Genomic DNA, 25,296 nt, shown 5'->3' with positions numbered 1-25,296 from the left:
GCATTAGATGTACCCCCAAATGCAAGCACTGCACTCATGGCCATGATCTGCCATTACATTTCCAAGCAGCTCAAATCATACTACGTCTTTCTTTTGACAAACCATCTTCTTTGTTTATGCAGACCCAGGGACTAACATTGGCAGTAGTTTTTGTTCTCAGCAGACAGCAGATGGCAAACACTGATCACGTCATACCATCTTCACCTTTTGCTTGATTGAGACCCAGTATTCATCTTAAAAAGGGTGCGAAGAACATAGGTTAATAGGGGAAGAATAGGATGAAGAAAGTTCACATATTCTCAAGTATCCAGCACTTCTAATCCTTAAGAAACTCCCTGAAGTGACTAATGAACCATCACCGAGAAATCTCCAGCATCATCCCAAAGCCTAATTTCCTGGTGGTGCAGTGATTTTTTGATTGGCAAGCTTAACTTCAAAGGTCAGGAAGGCAGTGGAACAAAAGATTAAATCATCAGTTTATAAGCACTTTCCTTCAGTAACCTGGTAAGCTGCTCATGCCAGCAAGGCAGGCAATCAAGAACAAGCTGTTTCAAATGAATCCGATACTCCTTATTGGAATAAGTAAGCTAGCAGGCAAGGGGAAAAAATAGAGACGTGTTAAACTTGACTGTAATAAAGATTTTAGTGCGTTTTCTTAAGCAAACAGGAAAATACTAAGGTAACATTCATTGTAAGATAGAAGCACAACTTTTACAATCTTTGCATTCAAAATAGCTCCTTGACAAACTTGGGGACAATTCCTTTGTGGAATCAGAGATCTCTTCTTAGCACAGGACCATTCAACACCTGCATTAATAATTTGTTAAGTAGATTAGAGCATGCAGTGTTAAAACATGCAGGTGAATCAGCCTGGGAAGAGTTTCAAACACTCTGAAAACAAGAAAAGAATTCAAACTGAGTCTCAGAAACCAAAGGAATTATTCAATAACAAGATGAAATTTTGCAAGAACAAGGGCACGCTGTATTTAGGAAGTCTAATCTACCTATACAAAATAGGAGATAGCCATTTAGGGAGTAGTTACATCTATGAAGGCTTGAGCTAAAGTAGATTGCAACCTAAAAAATAACTCAACAAATACACTGCATTGCAGAAACAGGTAAAACCCATTCTAGGATGTGGCAACAGAGGGTAAGATATTTAAAGGGACAAGTGATGATCTACTTAATGACAGTAAGGTAAGTCAGATTTAACAATGACCTTGGCTTTCTTATGGCATGTTACTACTCCAACACACACATGGCTGCCACACAGTTCATGAAGAGCTTTGTGATATCTTTAAGAAGTAGAGGTCAAATCCTTGCAGAAGGCTGGAGCGTTGCCAATGCTGTGTCTTGTGTTTATATCACCTAACTTTCCCATGCTTTTCAAGTCTAGGGAGGATGGTACGTGCCCCATCACTTGTGGTTTTATTTCTTATTTTTATGTGACTGTTATACTAAGCAAACCCAACATTAAAAAATATACCACATAGTTGCACAATCCAGGAAAACTCTCATTAGGCTGCAATCACAAGAGACTGTTTAAACTAGTTGTCACTTTACACAGGTAACAGCACAAAGCAGAAAGGACAAAGCTTACATATATATATATATATATATGAAATCTATATGACATCCTAGTTCCTCCAACTTTCTGATAGATCTTACTGGAAAACAAACTGCAATTTCACCGACTGTTAATCCACCCAGGAATTATGCCTACCATACACAGAATTTTTTGTGCCACTATGGTTACTTTAAAAAGCTACATTTAAGCATTACAACTCTTTGAAAGTACTCATACCAATACAGAGGTCTTTCTCTTCCTATTGCCTTAAGATACAGGAATACATGGTCTTTCTATAGATAGGATTGTGTGCTACAGTCAATTCAATAGCAGTCTTGGTTCTGGAGGTTTCTGCTCCCAGCTTCTCCCACTTGCTGTTTTCTCTCCTTCAGTTTTACCAACTCTACTTTCAGGGCAACTGTAACACCCGTTATTTTGGGGGTTTTTTTCAATCCCAACTACCAATCACTCCTCCCCCTTGACAGGGCTCTGCTGTCAGAGAAGTAACTAGATCCACATCTCACTGTGTTCACACCAGAGAATTTACCTCTGAAGTGGTCTTTCCCAGCTGGGCACCGTGCCACCATGTGGCATCAGGCCCTTGAGCTTTAAACCATCCTGTGATCCCTGTGACAGGTATAACAGCACAGAGCTAGTGTAATTAGGGAGGACACTGGAACTGACCCTTCCCCTAGCCCATAACGATTTCCACCCAAGCCCTCAAGAAGACAACAATTCATTCTCTGAATATTTCACTTTCAGCCACAAATGCTGGAAAGGTTGTCTAAGTGAAAGATAACATTAAGCAGATTTTGGCTCATATTATTCTCATTCATGGACTCTTTCTGTAAGAAGCACTCCATCAGCAGCACTCTCACCCACAGGCATTAAGAAGCAATTTACACCAGCAAATACAGAGGGGCAGGTGGGACAGCCCTCAGGGTGCGATGGCTAGAAGGCTCAGGAGGAGATTTCACATGCATCTCTTGATCATTAAGCATCTGGCTGTGACTGGATGGTGCTACTGTCTGTATAAACTGTAAAAGCCAGTGTTAGGGTATGAGGGTCAGCTCGTACCAAGTTCAACCTCAGAGCCCTGACACGAGCGCGCAGTGAGCTGCTGTGCATGCTAGGTTGCAAAGCAGCAGTAGCTCAAGGTCACGGATGTCTCCAGCGTCTTCTCCCCCTCTCGCTCACCTCAGTGGGCCTCTGAGGGGCCACTTGTCACCCAGCTGGGGCCAGGGCAGCACAGGGAGCTGTCAGCCTCAGCCGCTTACTAACGTGGTTAGATTTGACAGTAAGTTTCTAGCCATGCACTAGGTTCACATGCAGTGGCTTGGTATCTCAGCCTGGTTCCCAGACCCACATCTATCTGGGTCTGGTGTTTTCGGTTAGTTATCTGCCATCCTGCTAACCTGGCACCAGAACTTAAGTAAACTTTCAGCCTCAGAGACAGAGGGTTCCTCTGGCTCAGCATTTGAGCTCAAGGACCACCACAAGGCTATTCTGCCTGACTTGCCCACTCCAAGGGGGGAAGGCAGCTCGATTCCCAGAACTTTCACCAGAAGCGCCTACACTGCACTGGGCTTGCCGGCACCATGTGCTGGACCTGCCAGAGCGCGGCTTCTCCTTGCAGAGCCAGAGAGGAGCAGGGCTTTCCTGCTCCAGCTTAGAAAGCAAATGTACAGTCAGGCACCCTGGGTCTGTCGGGAATCCACAGAGGATGAAGCCAGGAGTGCTGGTGTCTGGTTCCTGCCAGTGAATCATTATCTGTTTGCATTAGCTTTGCTCTTTCTGCAGTTCTTGCTCCAAAATGCCTGCTCACTTGGCACAGGAATTGGTGTCACCTCCCTTAAGGAAATGTTGATGGTGCAGCTGCCTTCCTGAATTCGACACTCTACTACTTTTTCAGCGTTGAGCTGAGGGTGTCCTTTTTGCTGAAAATAAATTCTTCGTTCAGATTTGTTTTGGGCTTTGCTCGTGAACACAATGGCCAGAAAGCCTACTGTTTAAATTGCATTTTAAATTGTTTTAGGAAGATTAAATGCTTCGAGGAATAGGCACATTTTCTGTTTGTTCTTCCCCCCAGACCATTCAGAGGCACATATTGCATCTATCGCTCTAGAATTAAGCATTCAGCCACCACAATGTCCCGATCATGTGTCTGCCAGCAACAAAAGACATGATTATGCAGATCTTTCTTCTATTTGGCATCATTTCTGAAGCTCTGAAACAGCCAAGGCACCTCTCCTGCAGCCCTGAGCCACACAGTGCATTACATAAAGCTGCATCAGCTTTTCCAGGGGTCTGATTCTGCTACACGACCCTCCAACATCCCCAGCTGCTAATTCCCAGCACATACACTGGCAGAAGAGTTTTATTACTATCATCAAACTCAAGCGTTGGATGGCACGTAGGATAAACAACAGGCACAGGCCATTACTTCTGGCAGGCAGAAAGCTGGAATGCAAAGAGCCTGGCAGGCCAGTCCATCACCCAGTACTTGCCCCAGCTCCTCACTACCTTCCTAAAGCACAGGAAAGTACATCCCCTCCCCGGCGTACAGACGAGTTGAGAGCCCGGGCTTCTGCTGCTCCCTGTGGGAAATCACTTCAGTTTAACAAATGACATTACAAGGTACGGGGAGTTTTTTCTGTTTAACCTGTATTTCCCTCTCAAAATTCCTCCTGTCACATTGAGTTACAAGCCCTTGAACTAGGCTAAAGACTCCCTTTTCCTCCCTGAGGACTGTTCCCTTTGAATGGTAACATCAACCTTCCTTAGCCACCCCTGCTCAGCTGAGATATACACATATTTAGCCCTTTTCGTCTTTTCTTGTAAGTCCTTCCAGCCTCTGATCATTTCATTGCTCTCGTGTGACCTTCCCTCTGTTTTCCTGTGTCTTAGGCTTACCTGCAATACTGCTGATTACAATGATAAATCTCAGGCTGCTTGAACATGCTCCCCCAGGTGCCTCCCACCCCTCCTGCCCATCCTTTGGTGAGAGTGAACCTCCTGGCAGCCCGGGGAGGGGGCTTTTCTTCGGGCAGGGCTGAATTCCTGTTACAAGGCTGACCTGATCAACCTCTGCTGCTCTGGGCTGTGCTGCTGAGAGAGGAAGGAAAATGGACTCCCTGACCGGTGGGAAAAAACTCTCTGTGACCTGAGATGGAAGTATGGACAATAAGGCACTGGATCTGTCAGGCAGGTTCATGGCTAAGGAGAATAGTGACCGGGGAAAATACCGCCTGGCTCTGCACTCGCTGTGGGATACACTGCGACCAAACGGTGCACACAGGGAAACTTGGAGCATTCCTGACAATTGCACTGGGGTTTCATTCGGTCCTGGTTTGGGTTTGTTTTTTTCCCAAGGCTAGAAGGAAAATAAATAAAAAATTAAAAAAAAAGAGGGGGTGTAGGGGGGTTCATTTCACTCCCTATTTAAAGCTAAGACGATTTTGATAACCTTTTATGTTTTGCCTAATTATTTTCTCATTCAAGAAAAAAAGAGTGGCTTTGCGGTTAAACCACCAGGCACCCCGATTGCACACGTAAAAGTAGCCATGGCTGCGTACTAGCTGAGTGCCCCGTGATCTAAGCTTCATGCTCTAGTGGATAGGTAGGTACACAGAAGAAAATTCAGGCAAGACCTGCCTTGTATGGCCATGAATCCTCAGCCACAAGACAGCATCATGCAAGCTTCTGAGAGAGGGAATAAAGGCCCTCGCCAAATGGTTAAGCTCCATTTTTGTTATACATGCTTTTAACTTCAAGAGCTAAATGACATACTGGCTTACAGCTGCTTTATGTAAAGTTTCATTGATCTTACTCTGTTGGGAGCTTGTAATGAATACCAGACCCCATATTCCTAATATTTTCTATGGAGACAGGCAAAAGGAAAACACTTAAAACAAGGCAAGCTTTCTTTGAGAAGCAGGGGAGGGAGGGAGGGAGGGAATCCCTCTCAAGCATTAATACCCCTCTGCTCTCTCACCAGACTAAAAAAGAGACATAGAAAAGTTTTAAATAACCTTTTTTTCAGTTATGAAACCCAACAAAATAAGAAAAATATTTTGAGCTTTGGACATTTAAAAAAAAATAATCATATTTTGTGGTTTTGAAAATTTCAGAGGAAACTGCAACAATTGCTCAGAAAGGCATCATGTCTGGAGAGTTTGTTTCCTCTCATGTAAGAAAATGACTCCACGTTGCTCTGGCAAGGACAGATGCCAGCTCTGCTAACTGCAGGGAGCAGGTGATCGCTTCCACCAGCCACAGAGATTTGTTTTCCCAATGGCCGTTAGGTCCCACAAATAAATTCAACACCCTCATACTGAAGAAATCAGCAGGCTTTTGCCCAGTGAAGCAAAAAAAATGCATTCTACCATCAAGTCTTCTGCCAAGGAGTTTCTGGCCCAAGGATGGGCTCATGATCCTCTGCAGGTGCAAGTGCCAGGTTAGAGTCTATGGAGAGGAGCGGCCTCCCAGCGCACGTCCTCGAGATGGTTTCCTCAGGGTGCCCTGGCCTGCCCAGGTCACTGTTGCAGCAGAGCACGTGCAGTTTGAGACCAAAGCCACCGCTATTTCAAATTTTGTCACCTTGAGAGTCTGTTCTGGCTTAGGTGTCCTGGCAGACGCATTTACCAGCTCATTTTCAACTCACTTGCTGTTGCTGGCACCAATAAAGCCATCCGGGAGTGCTAATGGCGGGTTGTTTTAATAATAAGAAAGTCCAGCTTAGGAACAACACTTGCAAGGCCCCATTCTTGGGCAAGTGTTTGATGTTTCATGAAGCGATCACACGACATCTTAAAATCAGTCAGCTTCCCCTAACCCTACCACAAGGCTTCCCTGCTATCTAACCGATGGTGGGGATCCTTAATTTCTGGCCTAATTTCCAGCAGGGCTAGGTTAGAGCCATTTATCCCTGCGCCAGCGCTCTGTTGCTGAAGTACATTTGTTGCAATTTTTTTTTCCTTCTTTTTCTTCTTTTTTTTTTTTCTTCCTTCTTTTTGCAAAGCATCCATTATCTTGATCTTAAATACAAATAACCTTTTCTTTATTCCCTCCCAAAAAATTTCTTTGGTTAGAGGAACACATTTTCATTTTTAACTCCTTAATCACTGTTTAGTACATGAAATCTGTGAAAGCGTGGGAACAGACATCCATCCTTGAAAACCCATTTTTAGCCTGCGACTGCCATCCGGAGCGATGTCGCTCTTTGGTGGCGGCACCTTGGTGCGGCGGAGAGCTGTGCGGCCAGGGAAAAAGTGACCGCTGCTGCCGCCGCCGCCGCCGCCGCCACCCCTCCCGCACGGCGCCGGGAGGCAGGCTCCGTCCCGGGGCTGGCGGCGAGCCCACCGGGCGCTAGGTGGGGGTGTCGGACCGCACCGCGGGGCAGCAGCCGAGATCCCGCTCCCTCCCTCCCTCGGTTTGGGAAGCGAGGTCTGACCCAGGTAGATCTGACAGCGCTGGCTGTCCCAGACATCCCAGACAGGTTTTAAACCAGCATTAGGAACTCAAACGAAAGAGAGCGTTATGACATTAGACTGAGTTAAACTGGGTGGCACAGCAGCCCCCCGCGCTCCAAAAGATCACGTTTGGGTTGCAGTGTGTCAGCCCCGGCACTGCTGGAGGGAGACTGGGAAAACTGTTTGTTCTCTATCCCATTTACATCCCTTCCTTGCCCCCATGGCTTGGGTGAGTAGCGGTAAGGCGTTGCTGTGTGGGTGTTTCCTCCTGTGGGAAAGGTCAAGATGCGATGGTAATTTGCATCCCCCAAAACAGACAAGAAAATCCCCAATATGAAATGACTAGGATGGCTTTGTACAAATGCAGAACAGGGAAAAAAAACAAAGGAAAAAAATCTCCCTCGACCTCTCATAATTGTCTTTGCCAATTGCAGGGGGAAACTACAAGGCATTAATCCTTGGTTTTCAACTCACGGGGACAACGACCAGTCCAACAACTGATAAACCAACCAAAACAGCAACACATTTTGTTCCCTACTGCACTACTAAGCAAGCAACCCTAATTCTAGCGTCTCAGAGGTACCCCAGGACCACCTGTCCCTGCATCCAGACCCCTCCTGTGCTCCATTCAGTTGCATTTTCACCACTTTGTTCTGAAATACCTAATTTTGCTGCCAAAATGCAGCAAAGAAGAAAGCTCACCTTCCTGTACGGCTCTCCCAGAGTCCCTGCTGACCTGTCTTAGACCCGGAACAGCGGGGCCTCCATTTGTTTCCCCAGGGCACAGCCCTGACTGGTTCATCTCAAACTCGGCCACAAGGCAGAATAAGAAGAGAATGATTGTGAAGCAGGTGTTGCCCTTGGCACTACGCTTCCACAATGAGGAGAATCAATATCTCCGAATTACCATTTCAGTCATTCCCTTCGGGCACAGCCTGTGCTGGATTAAAGGGGCCATCGTCCCTCTGGGTGATGGCCAGATCACCGCGCGCAGGAGCTCGTAGCTAAAGCAGAGGTCTGGAAGAAGACATGCTGACATTAAGAGCGTTTGTTTTCCTGTCTGCAACGCAGCCTCTGGTGTGACCTAGAGAAGGTTACTTCAGTTTTTCCTGCCTTGTTTTTCCCCCTCCCCATCAACAGGGACAGTGTGGGCTTTCCCACCCACTGAGATGCCATGAAGCTAAATTCATGGTTATTTGTTAGGCTGTTGAAAACGCACCAGAGAAGCACAAGAGAAATACTCAACAGTTTCAGTAACAAATCAACTATTTTCAAGCTTCCTGGAGGAAGCAATTACTTGGAGCCAGGTTACATTTATGAGGGGAGACACAGACTGTAGGATGGTAACAACTTTGTCTGCAGAGCTGAACCCAGGACCATAAATCTCTTGGAAACAGCCGTTTAAGGGTCATTGCTGCCATCCTGCGCAGGCAGCTCATGGGAAGCTGTTTGTGCACAACTACTGTCCTGTCCTACCCGCAGGGAGCCCCACACTGCCCTGCAGCACCCAGGGACGGGAGCACGAGGTGGGAAACCCAGTGCTGTCACCCCTTGGGTGCCAGGCTTCTGCTTCTGGCTGCCACGGGGCACCGCCACTGCCACCTCTCCAAACTTTCTACCACCCCTGTCTGAACCAGGACCACAGGGAAGTGGCAGCCCCCGGTGCAGGGAGCAGCAGCAAGTCTAAGTACATGCACACCTTGTCAGACAGCAGCGGCAAGGGGAGGGACACCTACCTGCTACCCAGGCCTCCTTGGCACTCCCGGGTATCCAGAACATGATCCAGCCCATGATGGCTCCCTCCTCCTTCCCTGAGAGCACCAGCCCTGCACCCAGCCCTGCTACAGGCTGCCCCAGGGCTGCTAGGCGATATGGTTCTGCATACGTGGGGACAGGGAGAGCATTTCTGCCCCACAAAATGGGTCCTCCTGGCCTCACCTGGGATCCACGGGCCTGGAAGACAAACCCCGCTCGCCAGGCAGAGCTAAACGCAGCGTGGTCTCAAACACTACCCCCAACGTAGCTACGAGGTGATCCGAGCAGCACGCCTGCAGAAGCAGAGGAGGAGACAAGGGTGTTTGTGCTCTGAACACCAGTGTGTTGGCACCAGTCTGTGCCTTCTTGCCCCAAAGTCTGGGTTTTCTTAATGGATGTAACTTGAAAAGCCTGAACTGTGCCCCAAAGACCCACCCCGAGCTCAGCACAGGCCAGATGAGAGCAAGCTGCCCAAGGACAGCCACCTTACGCCGAGGCACCCCCAGGACTCTAGCTCTGCTGTGTCCTGACCCAGGTCTCACTGAAGGTTAAGGTGAGAAAATGCTGGGAAACGTCATCATCCCGCAAAAGGGATCAGAAAGTCCATTGTCTGTGTTTGCCCATCCCTCCCCCTGCACCCCGGGACACCAGCCTGGTGCTGAGAGAAACCACTGCAGTTTTGGCAAGTACTGCAGTCCGTGAGGGATGGGGGCTGGCACTGTGTCCCGGCCAGACCCTGCTCTCTTCTCCTGGGCCAGCACTCATAAGGGGCCCTCTGCACAGCCCTGGGGGGTGAGGGCGAGCGTGCAAACACTCGCTTTGTGAAGCATGGGGCTCATTGGCACGTAGCCTGCCACCAGCCTTCTGCTGTCAGGAGGGGGAATCCTGATACCCCTAAAACCAAGCCAGAGGCTGTTAGTGCAGGAGGGGTTTCTGGCAGGGGCAAAGCTACAGTCTGTCAAGGGATGATCTGATAACGCAATCCCACGGCAAAGCTTTCCAATGGTGGCACTGTGGCATGCAGCAGCCAGGGGAGGTGAGGAAAAGCTCCAGATGCACTCAGTCCTGGTAAAGAGTTAAAGCTCAGGGCTGTAAAGGGGCTGGTGTGTCCCTGGCTTTGTGTTCCTGGAAAATCCACACGTACAGAACATCCTGTTTGAGAGCCAGGCAGCATAGCACACTGGCTGGCAGGACGCCTGCGAAGGGCAGGAGCCCATCCATCCCTTTCCCAGACCAAGTTTCTCAAAGTGGCTTTGCAGTGGGGTCGATGTCTTTGTGGCGAGGCTGCTTTTCTGGAAGCGGAGGTATTCCTGCGTGCCCTGGCCTTTCCGCCCTTCAGCCGAAGTGCCAACTGCTAAGGAGGGTTTCCCAGACCACCCACCTCAGGCTGGCTTCCCTCCGGCTTGGCTCCCACAGTCAGTGCAGGCACAAACCAGAGGTGACAAATTATTTCCAATGCATCTAATAGATAAGAGCTGCAGAACAACAAGAAAGGCGCATTCTTGGCTGCCAGAATTGCTGTGGCAGGAGACCGCAGCCCAGTGAAAAATAGTAATAATTTAAAAGCAGTTCCTGGAGGCCACCGACTCCCACGTGCCAACTGTCTGCTACAGGAAGGCAGGCACAGGGCACAGAGCTCCAGTTTCGCAGTGGCAGAACTACAGTAAGATCAGCTTGCTGTGTGGGAATAATTTAAGGAATAAATGGAAACGGGAGGAAGGTAGAAGTCACCCCTTCCCTTCTCTTTAACTTGCCTGTTCCTCCACAGAGGAAAAAAAAAAATTATATATGCGAGTATACAAAAAAATCTCCTAACATCTTTAAGGACTTTGCTTTGAACAAGTTGGCAAAAAGGATCTCCTCTCTCCTTCTCTTTCCCATTACACTACCAATAAATTTCCTTAAAAGAAAGGAATGCTCATTAGTACTTGTCTCAAAGGACAACATTACCACAGGTTTTAGAAGCAATACAAACAACAATAATGGTAAGAGAAAAGGGCTGTATATCGCACTAGCAGAACAACAGGTGTCTGTTCTGCTGCAGTTTGAGCTTCTGCCATCCTCACGGAGCAGCATGACCACCCAGAAGAGGGAAGAGCAAGAGCCTGTGCCCGTCTCACCTCTGCACCTGGGCCTGCACTGTCTGCACCCACGTATTTGAAAGATCTCTCCAATGTCTCCTGCACTGTCCCACTACCCTCTTGGGATTAGTATTTTGCCAATGAGAGCGATCTTCCCTCTAAAAAAATAACACCCTCTTCCTATATGTACTGTTCTCCTTATCTAGTCTCCAAGATTAATTAGCTGTTTATTATATTCACCCCTTCTTCCTCTCTGAAGTCCTCTCACACCGTGCATCATCCTTTAAACCTTTCTCCCTCCTCCCCTTTCCCACTGTTAACAACTTGGCCAGCCTCTGGCTTACTGTTCCCAAGGACCCCACCAAGGGACGGGGACACCGCAGCAGCTATCAGCCGTTGGTGCCTTAGGCATCAGTGCAGGTTCCCAGCCCAGCAAGCAGGGGACTAAGAAAACCACACAGCAGTTGCTTCAAACACTCTCCAAAAATGCATCTTCTTTCCTTGCGTCAAATCCAGACCCAGCCTTATTCCCTCCTTGAGGCCTCCCTGTGGCTTTCATCCAGCCCATGTCTGACAGTCAGCCTCCCTTGCTTTATTGCTATTGCCTTTTCTCCACGCGCACAGGCCCAGTGGGCGTGCGTTTCCTACTGCTGCAGCAGCGGAGCCAAGGAACTGCCATGTCCTCCTCCCAGCTCAGGTCCTTCCCTCTCCATCACTGACTGATCATCGCTGCTTGCTCCCAAGGAACACAGACTGAACAGATTCTGTTTTATCTGGAATAGCAGAGGAAAGGGCAGAGCATGTGCAGGGGTCATAGAATGGTTCGAGTTGGAAGGGACCTCAAAGATCATCTAGTTCCAACCTCCCCCTGCTGTGGGCAGGGACACCCTCCACTAGACCAGGTTGCCCAAAGACCCATCCAACCTGGCCTTGAACACTTCCAGGGATGGGGTCTCCACAACCTCTGTGGGCAACCCATCCCAGTGCCTCACCGCTCTAACAGTAAAGAATTTCTTTCTAACATCTCATCTAAATCAACCCTCCTTCAGCTTAAACCCATTACCCCTTGTCCTGTCACTACGCTCCCTGATAACCAGTCCCTCTCCAGCTTTCCTGTAGCCCCCCCTTCAGGTACTGGAAGGCTGCTAGAAGGTCTCCCTGGAGCCTTCTCTTCTCCAGGGTGAACCACAGTGGGGTCTTTCCCCACTGGGCTAGTGAATTGCTATGCCTGCACACGGTGCTACAGACAGTGAAGGCAAACCAATGCCTTGCCCAGCCTCATGCACCAAGCCTGCACGTTACATCAGGTGATTTGATGGGGAAGGCACTGCACCACTGCAATGTATTCACTAATGATGGCCAACCCATAATGCCCAGGCAGTTAAAAAAAAATACGCAAGAGATTATAGATTCACTTCAAAAGAACTTTTTTTTTTAATTTAGAAATGCAGTTATATACATAGAACAATTAAATTAAACTTTGTACAAATATTAAAATACTATCTTCACACCCACTGCAATGTACAGGATACCAGAAAAAATATATATAAAATAAAGCAAAATAAAACCAATTGAGTGACATCCTGCACAGCATCAATTATGGTTTTGTTTTCAAATCCCACATATATATGGAGTACCATTCTGCAAATAATTCCCATAGTGGTGCAACTCAGATAAAAAGAAAACACATACAGGAAAGAAGATTAATGCACAAAGGCAATCAAGCTCCCCTTGCATTTGCATCAGCAACCACCAGCAGTCTACCCATTGCATCAGAGGACATCTGCTTCACAGACAACTTTGCTTTGTTTTCTTTTGGAAGGAAGCAAATTTGAGAATCAGAACTAAAACATTTTCCAGCACAACTCAGTTGCCTCTGTCCTTGCACACCCCAGGACAGAAGCAAAAGCCCAGCTTACAGAAAGCATACGCAAAGCATCAGTAGAACCCGTTGTGGTGGGTACGTGTATCCGTACATCATCTGCAGAGGGTCGAGTTTGGAAGCAGTGCTGAACTCAGGGCCCTGAAGAGAAGTGTGGGAAGTGGCCTGCTCTGTCCTGGTGTGGAAGGCAGGAGAAAGGGATGAAGGATTGGGAAAAAGGCTTGTTTCCTGTACAAAAATATGCCTTAAAATGAAGCCTGCCCTAGGAAAACTCTCTGCGCTTTCAAAGCGTATCATAGAGAATAAATGTTTTCTAATAAGTTCTTCTGCAAACAAAGGTGTTCACAAAGAGTAAGTCAATCTCCAGTTCCCTGGTAAGGACTGAAGGGTGAGGATGGGGTGAGGCAGGATGTGCAAAACTGATGGGATTTATTGCATTTATATACAGAAACCAGAAAGTGAAACTGATTTAATTAGTTATCTGGATAGAGTAATAAGGCAGATTATTAATTTTTTTTTAAACAACTATCAGAACAGTAAAACCAGGTTTTGCAAATATATTCTAAAAAGGTCAACAAGGAAATCTCAGTGTGTCCAACCAGTTGTACGATAATTTTTTTCTTTTATACAGCAAGCCTGCTGGTGTCTGCTAAATCATCTAAAAAAAAGCACAAGCTTCCTTAGAACCCAGTCATGAAAGCATTAGCTCGTTAGCCTGCAGCATACCTCTGTTTTCAGCCAACGCTCTTCCTTACCCCCCCACCTTGCGTTCCCTTTTCTGTGCTGCCAATGACTTCACCATCCGAGATTCCTTCCAATGGCTGAGCCTGTTGCTCCCTCAGCCCCGCTCCTCAGTACTGACCCAAGTCATCACCTCAGGGTGTTTCCTCCCAAAACGAGGGGAACAGATTTCTTCCTAACACACCTGACTTCTCCACGTGCTGAAAGGCCAAAGAAAGGCTCCAGATGCATTAAAAGAATCGCCACGCCAGAGCTGAAAGGCTAAGGAGAAACCTCAGGGGAGACATCCATGGGGTTAACAACGAGCAGCATGCTTGCTGAGTAAGCTGTCTTCTACACAGCAAGTTCCCTGGTAGTTTAAAAAAAGGGATAAAAATGCATTAAACTCTTCTCCCTCCCAAACTCATGACGTTTTAACTCAGCAACAACTCCACAGGCTCACATGCTGCAGCACGTCTCTCCTCCTGATTGCACTTTTTTATCTCTTCTGCAGTTAATGCCGGGGAGCTGCAAGCTATTTAAAGCAGAAAGCCCAAAGCCATCTCTCACCGATGTCGCTGACCCCCTTCAAGGTGGCAGGAGGCTCTGACACAGCCCAAACTGGCTCATCGTTGGAGCTGAGCTTCACGATGCAGGTCCCGACACGAGACAGTAACCCATGGGGAAGCGGGGCAGTCAGCTTCACTTTCTGGTTCTCTTGGACTGCTCTACGTTCTGCAACGCCTGGGCTGTAAACACTGCAGTAGGCTGCATTTTATTGATCTTTTTTTTAAAAAAAACCTATGCAACTGAAAAGGAGCAAGGAGGGTTTTTTTATTGCACATAGTACTTTGAATTTCTGAAATGCCCTTCTAATTTTTTTTACCTATCGGACTCCAAAAATAACAAAACCCTTCAAAATAAGTGCTATTTTTGTTTTTCCAATGTAATTAAATCATTTAAATGTTCTTGAAAATCACAAGATCCAGCATGTGTGACAGAACATGAGATGATTATGTCGGGAGTGTTTAATAAGAAAAAATACCTCCCTTTGAATTCTTTTGCCAGAAGAAAAGGTGGTGAAAAAAGGTAAGGAGGCTGTGGCCCCATCGGAAAAAACCAAAACAAAAGAAAAAAATCATTTGCTGTGTTACATCTTGCAAGGCTGAGCCCCTGTGCTCCCCATCCACCCCGAGATCCAGGCTGCACCTACCTATGGCAACAGCCAAAGGACACACTCTTTGCTCAGAAGTAACAAACGCTCCCGAGATGGAGCAGAGCTCACGACTGAGGGATCTTTCGCCCTCAGCCCTTGCTCCCGTAAGTAAAGACAGGACTGTGCAATTTCGTTTTTCTAAATCTCTGCCAAAAATACTTCCCAATCCTTCAGCCTCCGCAGAATGCAAACAAACAGGAATGAGTAACAATCACTTGATAATCAGTAAAGTGAGGCCCTGCTCCCTCCCCCCCTTGAAAAAAACTTGTCAGGCAGACATCTCTCAGCTTCCTCCCCTGCCACTCTACCTTATTTTATAGGAAAATAAGCTCTAAAGCTGAGGACTCGGGCAAGAGGAACGTGATGCCCCCAAACCAGTTCTCACGTTCTGGTTTGCACAGGTCCTGCTGCAGGGGACAGGCCCTTCTGCAAGCACTGGAAGCATCAGCTGGGGTTACCAGCCAGCACAGCAGAGCCTGGCCTGGGAGCCGCTGGTTTACCCTCTCAGCAAGCCAGCAGAAGCTGCCTTGTTATGCCTGATCACAAGATCTACGCTTACATATTTCCCTCCACCTCTGCATTTCCCCCCCTCCTTAGTAAAGCCATTTCCCACAATTTCTATAAATGAAACAAAATTAAAGCACTCCCTCTTCTCTGCAGCTTGTTTCCTCCTCCTCCCCACCCAAATTGAATTTTCTCTCCCAAACCGGCAGCTGCTTGCTTTACAACAGTGGCGAGGAAGCAGGGCCACAGAGCACGTGCCGTCTGCTGGCAGAGCAAGCGCTCGTCCAGGGCAAGGTCAGGCCTCAGGATCAGCTTCCAGCTTCGCTGTGGGATTCTCCCACGGAGCCGGTGCCAACACCCGACTGTCCCTTGCAGGGAGGTAGCACCTACCTGACTTCTACACCTTGATTGCTGAGGGTCAGTTTGAGTAGAGAGGACCTTGAATGCACAGAGAGCAACTCCTCCTGCTCTGAGCTGGTTAGGTAGCAGGAAAGAAGTCACACTCTTCTCTCCACACTCCTTCAGCCTTACCACTACACACGCTGGGTCCCTCCATCTGCCCTGATGAAACCAGTGAATGAGACAATTTGCTCAAGCTTAGACCATTTCCAAGGTAGGAGTTAAAAACTAAATACAAACATTCCCATGCTTATTTTCTAAAATTCCAATAGCAGATGTATAAACAACATCTGCCCTTTACAGTGCCTGAAGCTGAGAGATCACAGCCTGCTGTAAAACGACATGGGATTTTCATCATCCAAACTGAACAAAAAATACCCAAACCACCCAAATCAGATTTATCAAATCCTTGTGATAATGCCAGGTAACATCAGCAATAGAGAAGGAAGTTTAAAATACTGTATTTTTAAATTAATAACATCCCTCTAAAACAAGGATAGGGAAAATAGGATTCTTTCACCCACAGGCACACACAGTTCCAGGTGTCCTGGGATTTAAGAGCTAATCAGGAACAGGAGCAGCAGGTGCACGGCTGGGTACTATGGCCAATCTCCATGTCCAAGAACTGGAGCTAAGCCACAGTGACTTTTATATATAAAGGTGTTGTGTTACTTTTACTGAGTGCTGTGATGGTATGTTCCTGAAACAATGAGGATGGTGAAGATCAAAAACCAAAAGCAAGTCAGCAAAGACAGCATCCCTATTTACCTGTATATTACCACATGATGTATAAGGCCATGACATTTTGCTCCTTCAACTCAAATAAAAATTTAGCAGCTTCTCACAGGGCAAACACTCCCCTTGTTACTTCAAGACAGTTATGACAAGGTACATGCATCTAAGAAGCCAACTCTTCCTGCTGAAACCAATCCCAGGGAACAGAGTGTCCAGACCACAGCCCCTCCCCTGCCCCCCCCCCCAGGAAGAACCTTACAAGCACCACAACCCTTCTGTGAATGGATCACCTGCCTCAGATGAACGTGGCTTCCTGCAAAAAGACAGTCCTGTTAACAGCAACCAGGATATCCTGGCCTGCTACAGATAACTGGGCAGGGGGGCAGAGGTATACATATTTTTGGATTTTCTTTTCCCTGCTACCAGAACTTGAAACAATCTTCAAAAACTTAGGTTCAGAAATAAGCTATGGTGTCCTCTAGCACTGCTGTCAATGTAGCCAGCCTTCCCTCGCAGCAACAGGCAACTGCATTGTATTCAGGAGAGACTTTATAAATGCTGCTGACCCCCAGCCACAAGGAAGAAGCCCTTCTCTGTGGGCCCCTTAAGCCCATTAGGATGAAACAGCAGACCCTTGCTGTATGAAGCTAGGAAGCCACACTAGCCTCTGAGATGGTGGCTACCCAGGATCCAAGTACCAAGGTACCTAGTGCAGCTGGAAAGGTAATTGGGGATCCCTGCAATGGCACTAGGCATTCACTACCTATGGGCATTTTTTCTCTTGACATTTTCAAACACCTGAACCACTTCCCAATTACATCTGAAAAGGGCTACCTGTGCCTAAAGATCTGACCAAAAGGAACCTAAGCATTAGTGCAGGACCACCTTAACTGAAAGAGCTTTGAGACACACAGCTTATTCAGAAGAGCAGGGCCACAAATTTGGTTCCAGTCCTGATGCCTCAGTGAACGGGGCTAACTCACAGTTAACACAGGGTTGGTTAACTGAAAGTCACATCCTCCAAGCTTTCTGGACCCTGCTAACCACTGGCCATTCTCCAAGACTCTTCTACAACCTAACACCAGGAGCTGCTCTGGCACCGAACCAAAACGGAAAGGGTTGGTTTACTGGCTGTACAGTCCCAGTCCCAGCTTCTAAAGACAAAGCATAACCAAGTGGGCTGCACAGGTAGAGAAGGAAGGAGGAGACAAAAGTGATTTTCAGGAACGGACTCCTGCAGAGATGGTTTTTGAGAAGGGGTCAGAGGGCATTCCTGCACGTTGGACTTCTCAGCCTTCAGCGCTCTAGCAATTCTCAATGAACTGTTATTGCACAGCTGTCACACAGCCCATCTCATCCGAGGCGCTTCTAGACGTCACGAGCTGCCCCTTAACTGGGAACCCTCCCAAACCCAGCTTCAGTCCCAGTGAGGCATTTTGTCCTGCCCCGTCACAAAGGGGATGCTGGAAGAAGAGCCTATATAACATATATACGTATATATAAACTGTGTCTGCACCCAGTGAGCAAGCGGTTTCAGCCCCTGCTCTGTGGGCGGCGGAAGGGCTAGAGAGGCTGATAAGCTGCAACAAGCCGGACTGAGGAGGAGAAAGGCACAAGAAAAGAGCAGCTCTTCAGAGACTGCTGTCAAACATCTGGCTGGGGAAGAGGAGAGGAGAGCTCAAATCCACTCTGTTCCTTGAGCCCCTGATGCAGATGGAATGGGGAAGCCAGCGCTGCACCAACCCCACTGGTGCATCCAGGAGGCAACCTGGCGACATCCTTTGGATCTTCAGCTGAGGGCGTCTCTGCTTGGAGGTATCCAGGGTACAGCTCGCGAGGACGGGGAAGGCTGCACAGAGTGCTTCTGTCTCGAAGGCAGGGGGAGGGGACGAGGAAGAAATCCAAGAGGGAGAAGGCTAGGCAAAAACAGCAGGCCTCATGCTTCCTTCAATAAGGGAATATCTGAATGGCGGGGAGAGAAAAGAAGAAAAAGTAGTCAGACTTTTGCAGTTCAATGCACACCAGAAAGGCTACTGTTGAAAACAAGACAGGCTCCCACTTCCGTAACGTTATAATGCAGTGGTCCTCCTGTCATCATAACACAGCAGAAGAGACTCTGGAGGGCTCTGCTCCAACCTCCCCTGCGAGTGGGACCATCGCCAGCTCCAGCGTTGAAAATCTCCAAGGACGGAGACTCCATCACCTCTCTGGGTGCCTGTCTGGTCCTGCACTACCCTCCTAGTGCAAAATATTTTGCTAATGCCCAAACTGAATCTGTCAAGTTACAGCTTGTGGCCATTGCCCCATGTTATATCATCCGGCTGAGAACAGTTTGGCTTCAAAGTCTTTTCAACTCCCTGTAACTGCAGTCAATTGTTGGCTTGGCCCTTAGCTGCTGCTTCACCAGATTAAAGGAGCCCAGCTCCCTCAGTCACTCCCCACCAGACCCTGGCTATCTTCACAGGCCTCCAACAGAGCCTGTCCAGTTTCTCCACAACTCTCTTGAAGTGAGGGTCCCACAACAAGATACAGTATTCCCAGTAAAGCCTCACCAATGCTGTTTAGGGGAAGGTAATAATTTCCTGTAAGAATAACAGTTTCCTGCTTTCCCATGACCTCATCAATCTTTTAGTTCCTCAAAATGTCCAAGACATGTTTTTTTACTGCAACAGAGATGGTCAGAGATACAAGGATCACACCTGCCCTTATCCAACTTGAAGAAATGCAACCTCCTCCAGTAGCTGCAGCTTCCTCAACTTGAGCCGTAAGCACAAGCTTTATGGTCTCTCGCTGCAAGGCGCAATCTACTACCATACAACAAGCCTTAGAGGCAATGCATATTTCAGGCAGTAATAAAAATGACACAGCGCAGAGGCAACATCCTCTAATTTCTACACTGTAGACATTTTTTCGTTAAGCTCCACTTTTGGATTTCTGCTGTTTACGCACTTGAGGTTTAATGCCATCTCAGGACATGTTGCAATTTCCACCCTGTAGCAGAAATTCTTAACTAGTTTACTGCAAGGGTCCTGGATGGCATTCCTAGGGCTGTAGGGCTTGACACCACAGAAAGGAGAAGTTATGCCCTGAGCTACCTACAAGCTGGTTATACTTCTTGCCTAAGATGCAGCAGTCTCTGCAGAAGCAATCGTAAGCTGCAGCTTCACATCAGCTCTAAGCATTGTAAAGCCACTCCTTCAGGGCAGAAGAGAAGAACACAAGACACACTGACTGACAGTACCCTGCCCTGTACAGTAAGTTCAAGTAAACCCCTTTTAGGGCTTCTCGCATGCCAGGGCTGTGCACTGTATGCACTGCAGCAGTAAGCTGCTTACTAAAACAGTCTAAAAATGAAGCAGCCCAAACATCACATAGGGTTTGTATTCCAAGCAAATCCTTCGACTCCCACCAACTTGTTTTCCACAAACAGAGCTATTTTACTGCACTTGCACTATGATGCTGGCCGGCTGGCATTTCTTTGCAAATCCTTTGCTAAGACAAGAGTGAGCAACAGTACCCCAACAGTCTTTCCAGACTGCCCTAGACTCCCAGTCTGAGCACGCCACATACGTCAGAAGGCGGCATTAAATACTGCTTGCACGTCTAAGATGTGAAACATGCCATGGAGATTGGGACATCTCCTTTCAAAAACTCCTCTGGTGACTGACGTACATTGGGGCAGTCCTTGCCATTTTCATCCTAGGTAGTCAACTGCAGAACCCACTCTTACAAGGGTCTCGTTCAGTGCTCCTTGCCCAAGTCACATACCATCTGTGTATTCCTCGGAGGAAGTGAGTGATAAAAGGCTCTGTATGTCACTGCTTTCTGAATCTTGGACCTCTTTGTGTACAGGTCTACTGCTAGTCATGCCAGCTACCCAGGAAGAGGTAGCAGCCTGATGCACGAGAACAGTTTCAGAGCGCTGAGAGCCACTGGCTTCACACAGTCCAGAACGTCCAGGGGCTTCATCTTCTCTTTCAAAGCTATTGCGAGCCCCTTGGTCCTGCTGCTGCATCTCTCTGGCTCCGTTCTGCCCAGCTCCCTCTGAGAGCACGATCTGCACTCGGGAGTCCGAGGGTGGAATGCAGTTCCCTGTGCTGCCATACACCGCTTCTTCATAGGATGGCAGGGCCACTTGGACACCATCCACCATGATAGAGACCTGATCTCCAGACACACCTTGGTCTCGCCTCAAAAAAAAACAGAAACAGAGGGGGGGACAAATATCAAGTCAAGCACTTTTATACAAATGTTACAGAGAACTCCAGTAGCCTCCCACAGCAGGACTCTAATGCTCACCATTGACTTATTTAGGGGAGAACAGACAGAAACATGAATGGTGGTTTAACAGGGTTAATCAAGCATGGCCTTGCACCCGTGCTGTGAATTGCCATAAAGATGAGCAGGGGCTGTAATTCACAGTGCCCGATGGATTTAGCAGCAAGAGCTGAAAAGGTTACAATGCTTCCCACCTCACCTGCCTCCACAGCTACATCTGACAGAGATCACGACTCAGAGCCCTCTGCTGTCACAGCCCGCAGATAAAAAAGAGCTCTGACCACTGCTGATTTCAGCTTGCTACACTGCTATATTCTGCAACACCCAGCGCTGCCTGTTCTGCCGCCTTTGCTGCTGGCAAGATCACCTCTGGCAGGGTGGGGCAGGCAGCTCTTACACTGGCACAGTGTCAATCACCTAGGCTCGTGAGTTAGAGTCTTGAGATTTAATTTTTCTTTTCCATTGACAGGACTTCTGCAGAAAAGGGCGACTCCAGGGCCCCACCTCTCAACCTCCCCACTGCTGGACAGCCATGTCTCTGCTCTTATTTAAGGAGTTCTAGCAGCCAACTCAGATGAGAGTCCACAGTGACTTTGTTGACCTCACCTGGCAGCAGTGTTATGGCTGAGTCCCTCCTCTCATCTATAAACCCAGGCCAGGAGGGTTCTCCTCCCACAGTAGGGAACGATGGGAGACTTGCATGTGTATCTAAATCAGCAGTACTGCTAGAATTTGTGTCCATAGGATCTCACAAACAGACCAGGGGAGATAGATGTATGTGTCTCCAGACACATATTTCAGCAGCTATCCAAGGCTAGAAGAGGCAGAAGACTGATCTATAGCCAGACTAGCAGGGATCATAACTTTTCACATTCAAGGCCAAGGAAAAAGAACAAGGAAACCCATCATCAGATGGCGTGTTAGAATGGGGACTGCAGCTGGTGGACCACTGGGCAAGAATGCCACTGAGGTGATTAAAACAGGAGCAGAGAAGCGAGGAGATAAGCTGCTCCAAAATGAAGGCCTAAACCAACCATGTACCTTAATAGGTTTCTGCTGCAAAGAAACAGGCTGCCTCTGAGCCCCTCCAAACCCCAGCTACACTTACCTGCTGTGATGGAATGACTTCAGCTTTGGCTGCAGCAAAACAAACAGCACAACTAAGAGCAGAATGAGGGCAACGGAGCTTGCTGTGGAGGCTACTATGGACAGCGTGGGTACTCCAATTGTCGGAGGAGAGTCCTTTTCTACAAAACCAAGAGAAGTACAAGGTAAAATGATCCACTCCTTTAAATCACTGCCATAGGGAAGGAAAAACATCCACAATGCCTGCCCTCAGGAGTTATACTTGGATGCACATGTGAGGACCCCAAGTTTCCCACACAGTCAAGGCACACCAGCTATCTCTTACAGAAGGCAGTTCAAAGCTCAAGCTGACACCTCTCCATCAGCTGTGAAGGGAACCTAAAAGAAAACATGCACATACAAGGGTCCTTTGGAAAAAACACAAGACAAACAGAAAAAGCAGCAGAAGCAGGCCACAGGAACTGACAGATGGTGGTAAGGATCATGTTATATATATATATATATATCTGGTTGAGCAAAAGCTAAAAAATGTCCTCATGTCACCAGCAAGGCCAATAATTGTCTAGCACAATAGGCAGGATATTTTAGGCCAAACAATAGGAAAAGTTCCAAATAACGGGTTTTCTTGGCTAATGAAACAGTCTCCCAAAGGAAGGGGAAGTCACCTGGCTGGGCGTATTTAAGATGCAGCAAGTATTCAGTTTCTCTCACACACAAACATATGCCGGGGAACAGAGAGGGAAGGCAGATGTTGCTTCAGGATGCCGAGTTGTCAGTGTTAGATACATGTGCCCTGTTCACATTACTCCTCCCTACCCTTCCTCAGCTGTGCCATGTGACTCTATGGGAACTAATTTGGCTTTTACAGGTCCCTTGCAAGACAGGAATAAATGGGGAGTGGAGAGAGAATGGTCTGGAGCTGGTATTGTTGAGCATTGCATATCATGTCTATAATGCTGCACCTCTCCACAGCAAATAACTGTATATGTGTTGCCTCTGTCCCTAATTTATGTCTTTGGTAGAGATGTGAAAAACCTCACTTCCCCATTGGCAAATATTATTTCACATTCAGGACATTTCCAGGTATGCAATTTCTCAATTCCTTTTTGCTACATTCAACACATTCTTCAGGAACACAGGTCTCAAATTGCAGGGGGATGCAGAACACACCTGCAGGTAGGGATGAGGGGAAGAGGAGCCTGCAAACAGAAGAAAAAAAGCTGGAGGACCACTGGTTTTAAGCCTGCAGCCTGAAATCTACGCCCAAACCAGGCATATAAGGCAGAAAGTCAGTCTGCATTTTCTGCATCTTCTCTTGGGGTCAAACCTTTTGGTTTAGTTGTTTTGAACTTGTTTTTCTGAATTTTTTGAGAAGTAGCTTGACCTCTCCCAAGGGAAAAACAACGTCTAGTAGGTTTTTTCCCCTATGGCAAATAGGGTTGAGTAACAATTTCTATTTTCAACATTACTCGGGGCACTGAGTACACTGACAGGGAAGAGGGTAGGCATACAGAGGTGCTCTGTTATCAGCATCAGTACACGATGCTGTAAAACTGCTCACCACCCAGGGTACACTCCAGCACATTCACCATCTCATATTACAAGAAGATGCTCACTAACTCATACAATAAACTGTCAAAAGGCTATGGGGCTGACAGGCTCAGAGCTACACAAAAATCTGATAACTGCTAGGGATTTTATTTACTCTATAAGGAGCAGGTGGGATCTTACCCATTACCAATCATTTTAAGACCTACTGCCTTTCCCTCAACAGTCTCTCACCTCTTCCTCCTCTTCGTCCTGTGAAAGAGACCCAACTAGTTAAACCTCAGCTGTCTCTGACCCTGACCAGTTGTTTCAAAGCCTGTGCTGTGAAAGTAATGGCTTTTTCAGTGAGTCTGACTTTTGAGGCCTCATATTTTTGATAAGGCCACATATTCTTCAGGATGCTAAAGAAATCTGAGGGACTGCTGCTCATCACAACACAATCTCTTCAGCCCTGATGAGGACCAAGTGCTGCCATGCAGGAACGCCCCCCAGAGAACACCACCTGAAATAGCACTGCTTTGTTCTCCAGCCTGGGTGGAGCAAGGGGAAAGGGGACCACTGTGGAAAGAAAGCTTATGCTGAATTTGAAAAGCCTCTTCAGGATCTAGTTGCTGCCAGGTAAACTCCCAGTTCCCGTCCTTATACATCATAGGAAGGGGCTATTGGAGTGGCTCTGACAGAGACACATGTCTTCGGGATAGGACACGATGTTCCAGACATCACAGATATGCAGTGAGCTCCATAAAGAGCTTGAAGAAGGTGCTTTTCTGTTTCCTTCCTGGCTTTGCTTTATGCATTATGAGACAATCCCAGAGTGTACATCTTGCTGACTCAGGATGACTGAGCAGTAAGACTATCAACAAGCCAAACTTGAAGAGGGGAGGGAGTTCTCCCTTTATCTAATAGGTATGCTTTTAAAACCAGAAGAGCCGTAGGCAAACTAAGAGCTGTATGATGAACATTTTCCTGCAAACCTTTTTACTTTCCTGCTTTGATGGTGGAATTCCTGTTCAGCTGGGAGAGACCCACAAAACAAAAGCTGTCCACTTCCACTGGGAGAGAAGCAGAAATCATTTGTCAGCAATGTCCTTTCCTGCCAGAGCAGTGAGAAGCAGCTCTTTGCCACAGGAGGCCAACAGTTAGTTGACCTGTTTGCAAGGAAGATCAGCTCTACATACTCACACACACACGTGCACAAGCAGGTACACCACTGAGGGAGGTGTACTGTCAAACCCATCAGGAGCAAAACCAGACAGCATGGAAAATGCTTCAGTTAGGGCCTCCCCCATTTCTGGGGTGACACCTGTCAAAACAAGAGGCTCCACATAAGTAACAAGTTCCCTCCTTTATACTCCTTTCATGAGGGACTCTGAGCTTGCATCTGATGGGCTAGTATGGAAGAGATGTTTTTAATAAAGAACTGTGATTGTGAGCCGCTTTTATGAAATTGCTGGAGCAATGAGAGGCAGCTGTATAGACCTCCTCAGCATCAAGGGAAATTCTGACTCTCCCACTGGAGTCAGGGAGCACTCACCCGGGCTGAGCCTGCAGCTGACTTCCATGGCCGGGTTCCACTCTCCATTCTTGCAGGTCAGGTATTTATAGTCTCCTTTCAGCATGTAGCCTTCAACACACAGATACTCTATGACACTGCCTGAAGTCAGAGGGTTGTTGCAGGGGCTAGGGTGGCATTTATAGCCTCCATTCTCAGGCTGTGGTGGCTGGGGACAATCTGGAAAAGAGAGAAAACATCATGGAGGATATCTCGGAGGATGACATCTGTTGCATAACAGATACAGCATGTAGGCAGACTTCCACCTACAAACACCCACTGAATTAAGAAACTACCAAAACCGAGAAGAAAAACTCTTACACAATGGCAGAGAACACTGCTCAGTTTCACCTCCGATATGTCTTCTGTGATTGCTAAATACTGCTTGTTATCCCAGTGGTACAATCTAGTTGGCAGGCATTAAACTGGTGATATTTTTGAACAGTGACATCTAAGTTTGTCACAACTGAGATTCCACGTGAGAGGCGCCCAGAAAATCCTT

General features: G+C 47.5%; 1 protein-coding gene across 6 annotated transcripts in view; it reads right to left on the bottom strand.

Annotated features, from left to right (window-relative positions):
* Window positions 1-12,284: 12,284 nt before the first annotated feature.
* The window catches only part of SUSD6 (sushi domain containing 6), a 92,929-nt gene continuing 79,917 nt past the window's right edge, over window positions 12,285-25,296 (bottom strand). For all 6 annotated transcript variants that reach the window (XM_075754239.1, XM_075754244.1, XM_075754241.1 and 3 more), the window contains 4 exons: window positions 24,777-24,974; window positions 21,717-21,855; window positions 20,099-20,520; window positions 12,285-18,292 (listed from right to left, as the gene is read on the bottom strand). In XM_075754239.1, coding sequence (XP_075610354.1) covers window positions 18,267-18,292; window positions 20,099-20,520; window positions 21,717-21,855; window positions 24,777-24,974 — 785 coding nt within the window. In that variant the 3' untranslated portion in view covers window positions 12,285-18,266. The remainder of the gene's footprint in view (window positions 18,293-20,098; window positions 20,521-21,716; window positions 21,856-24,776; window positions 24,975-25,296) is intronic.

This window comes from Balearica regulorum, chromosome 5, assembly GCF_011004875.1.
Source record: "Balearica regulorum gibbericeps isolate bBalReg1 chromosome 5, bBalReg1.pri, whole genome shotgun sequence".
NCBI lineage: Eukaryota > Metazoa > Chordata > Aves > Gruiformes > Gruidae > Balearica > Balearica regulorum.
Note: the sequence above shows the minus strand (reverse complement) of the source record. Positions and strands in the feature narration are given on the sequence as shown.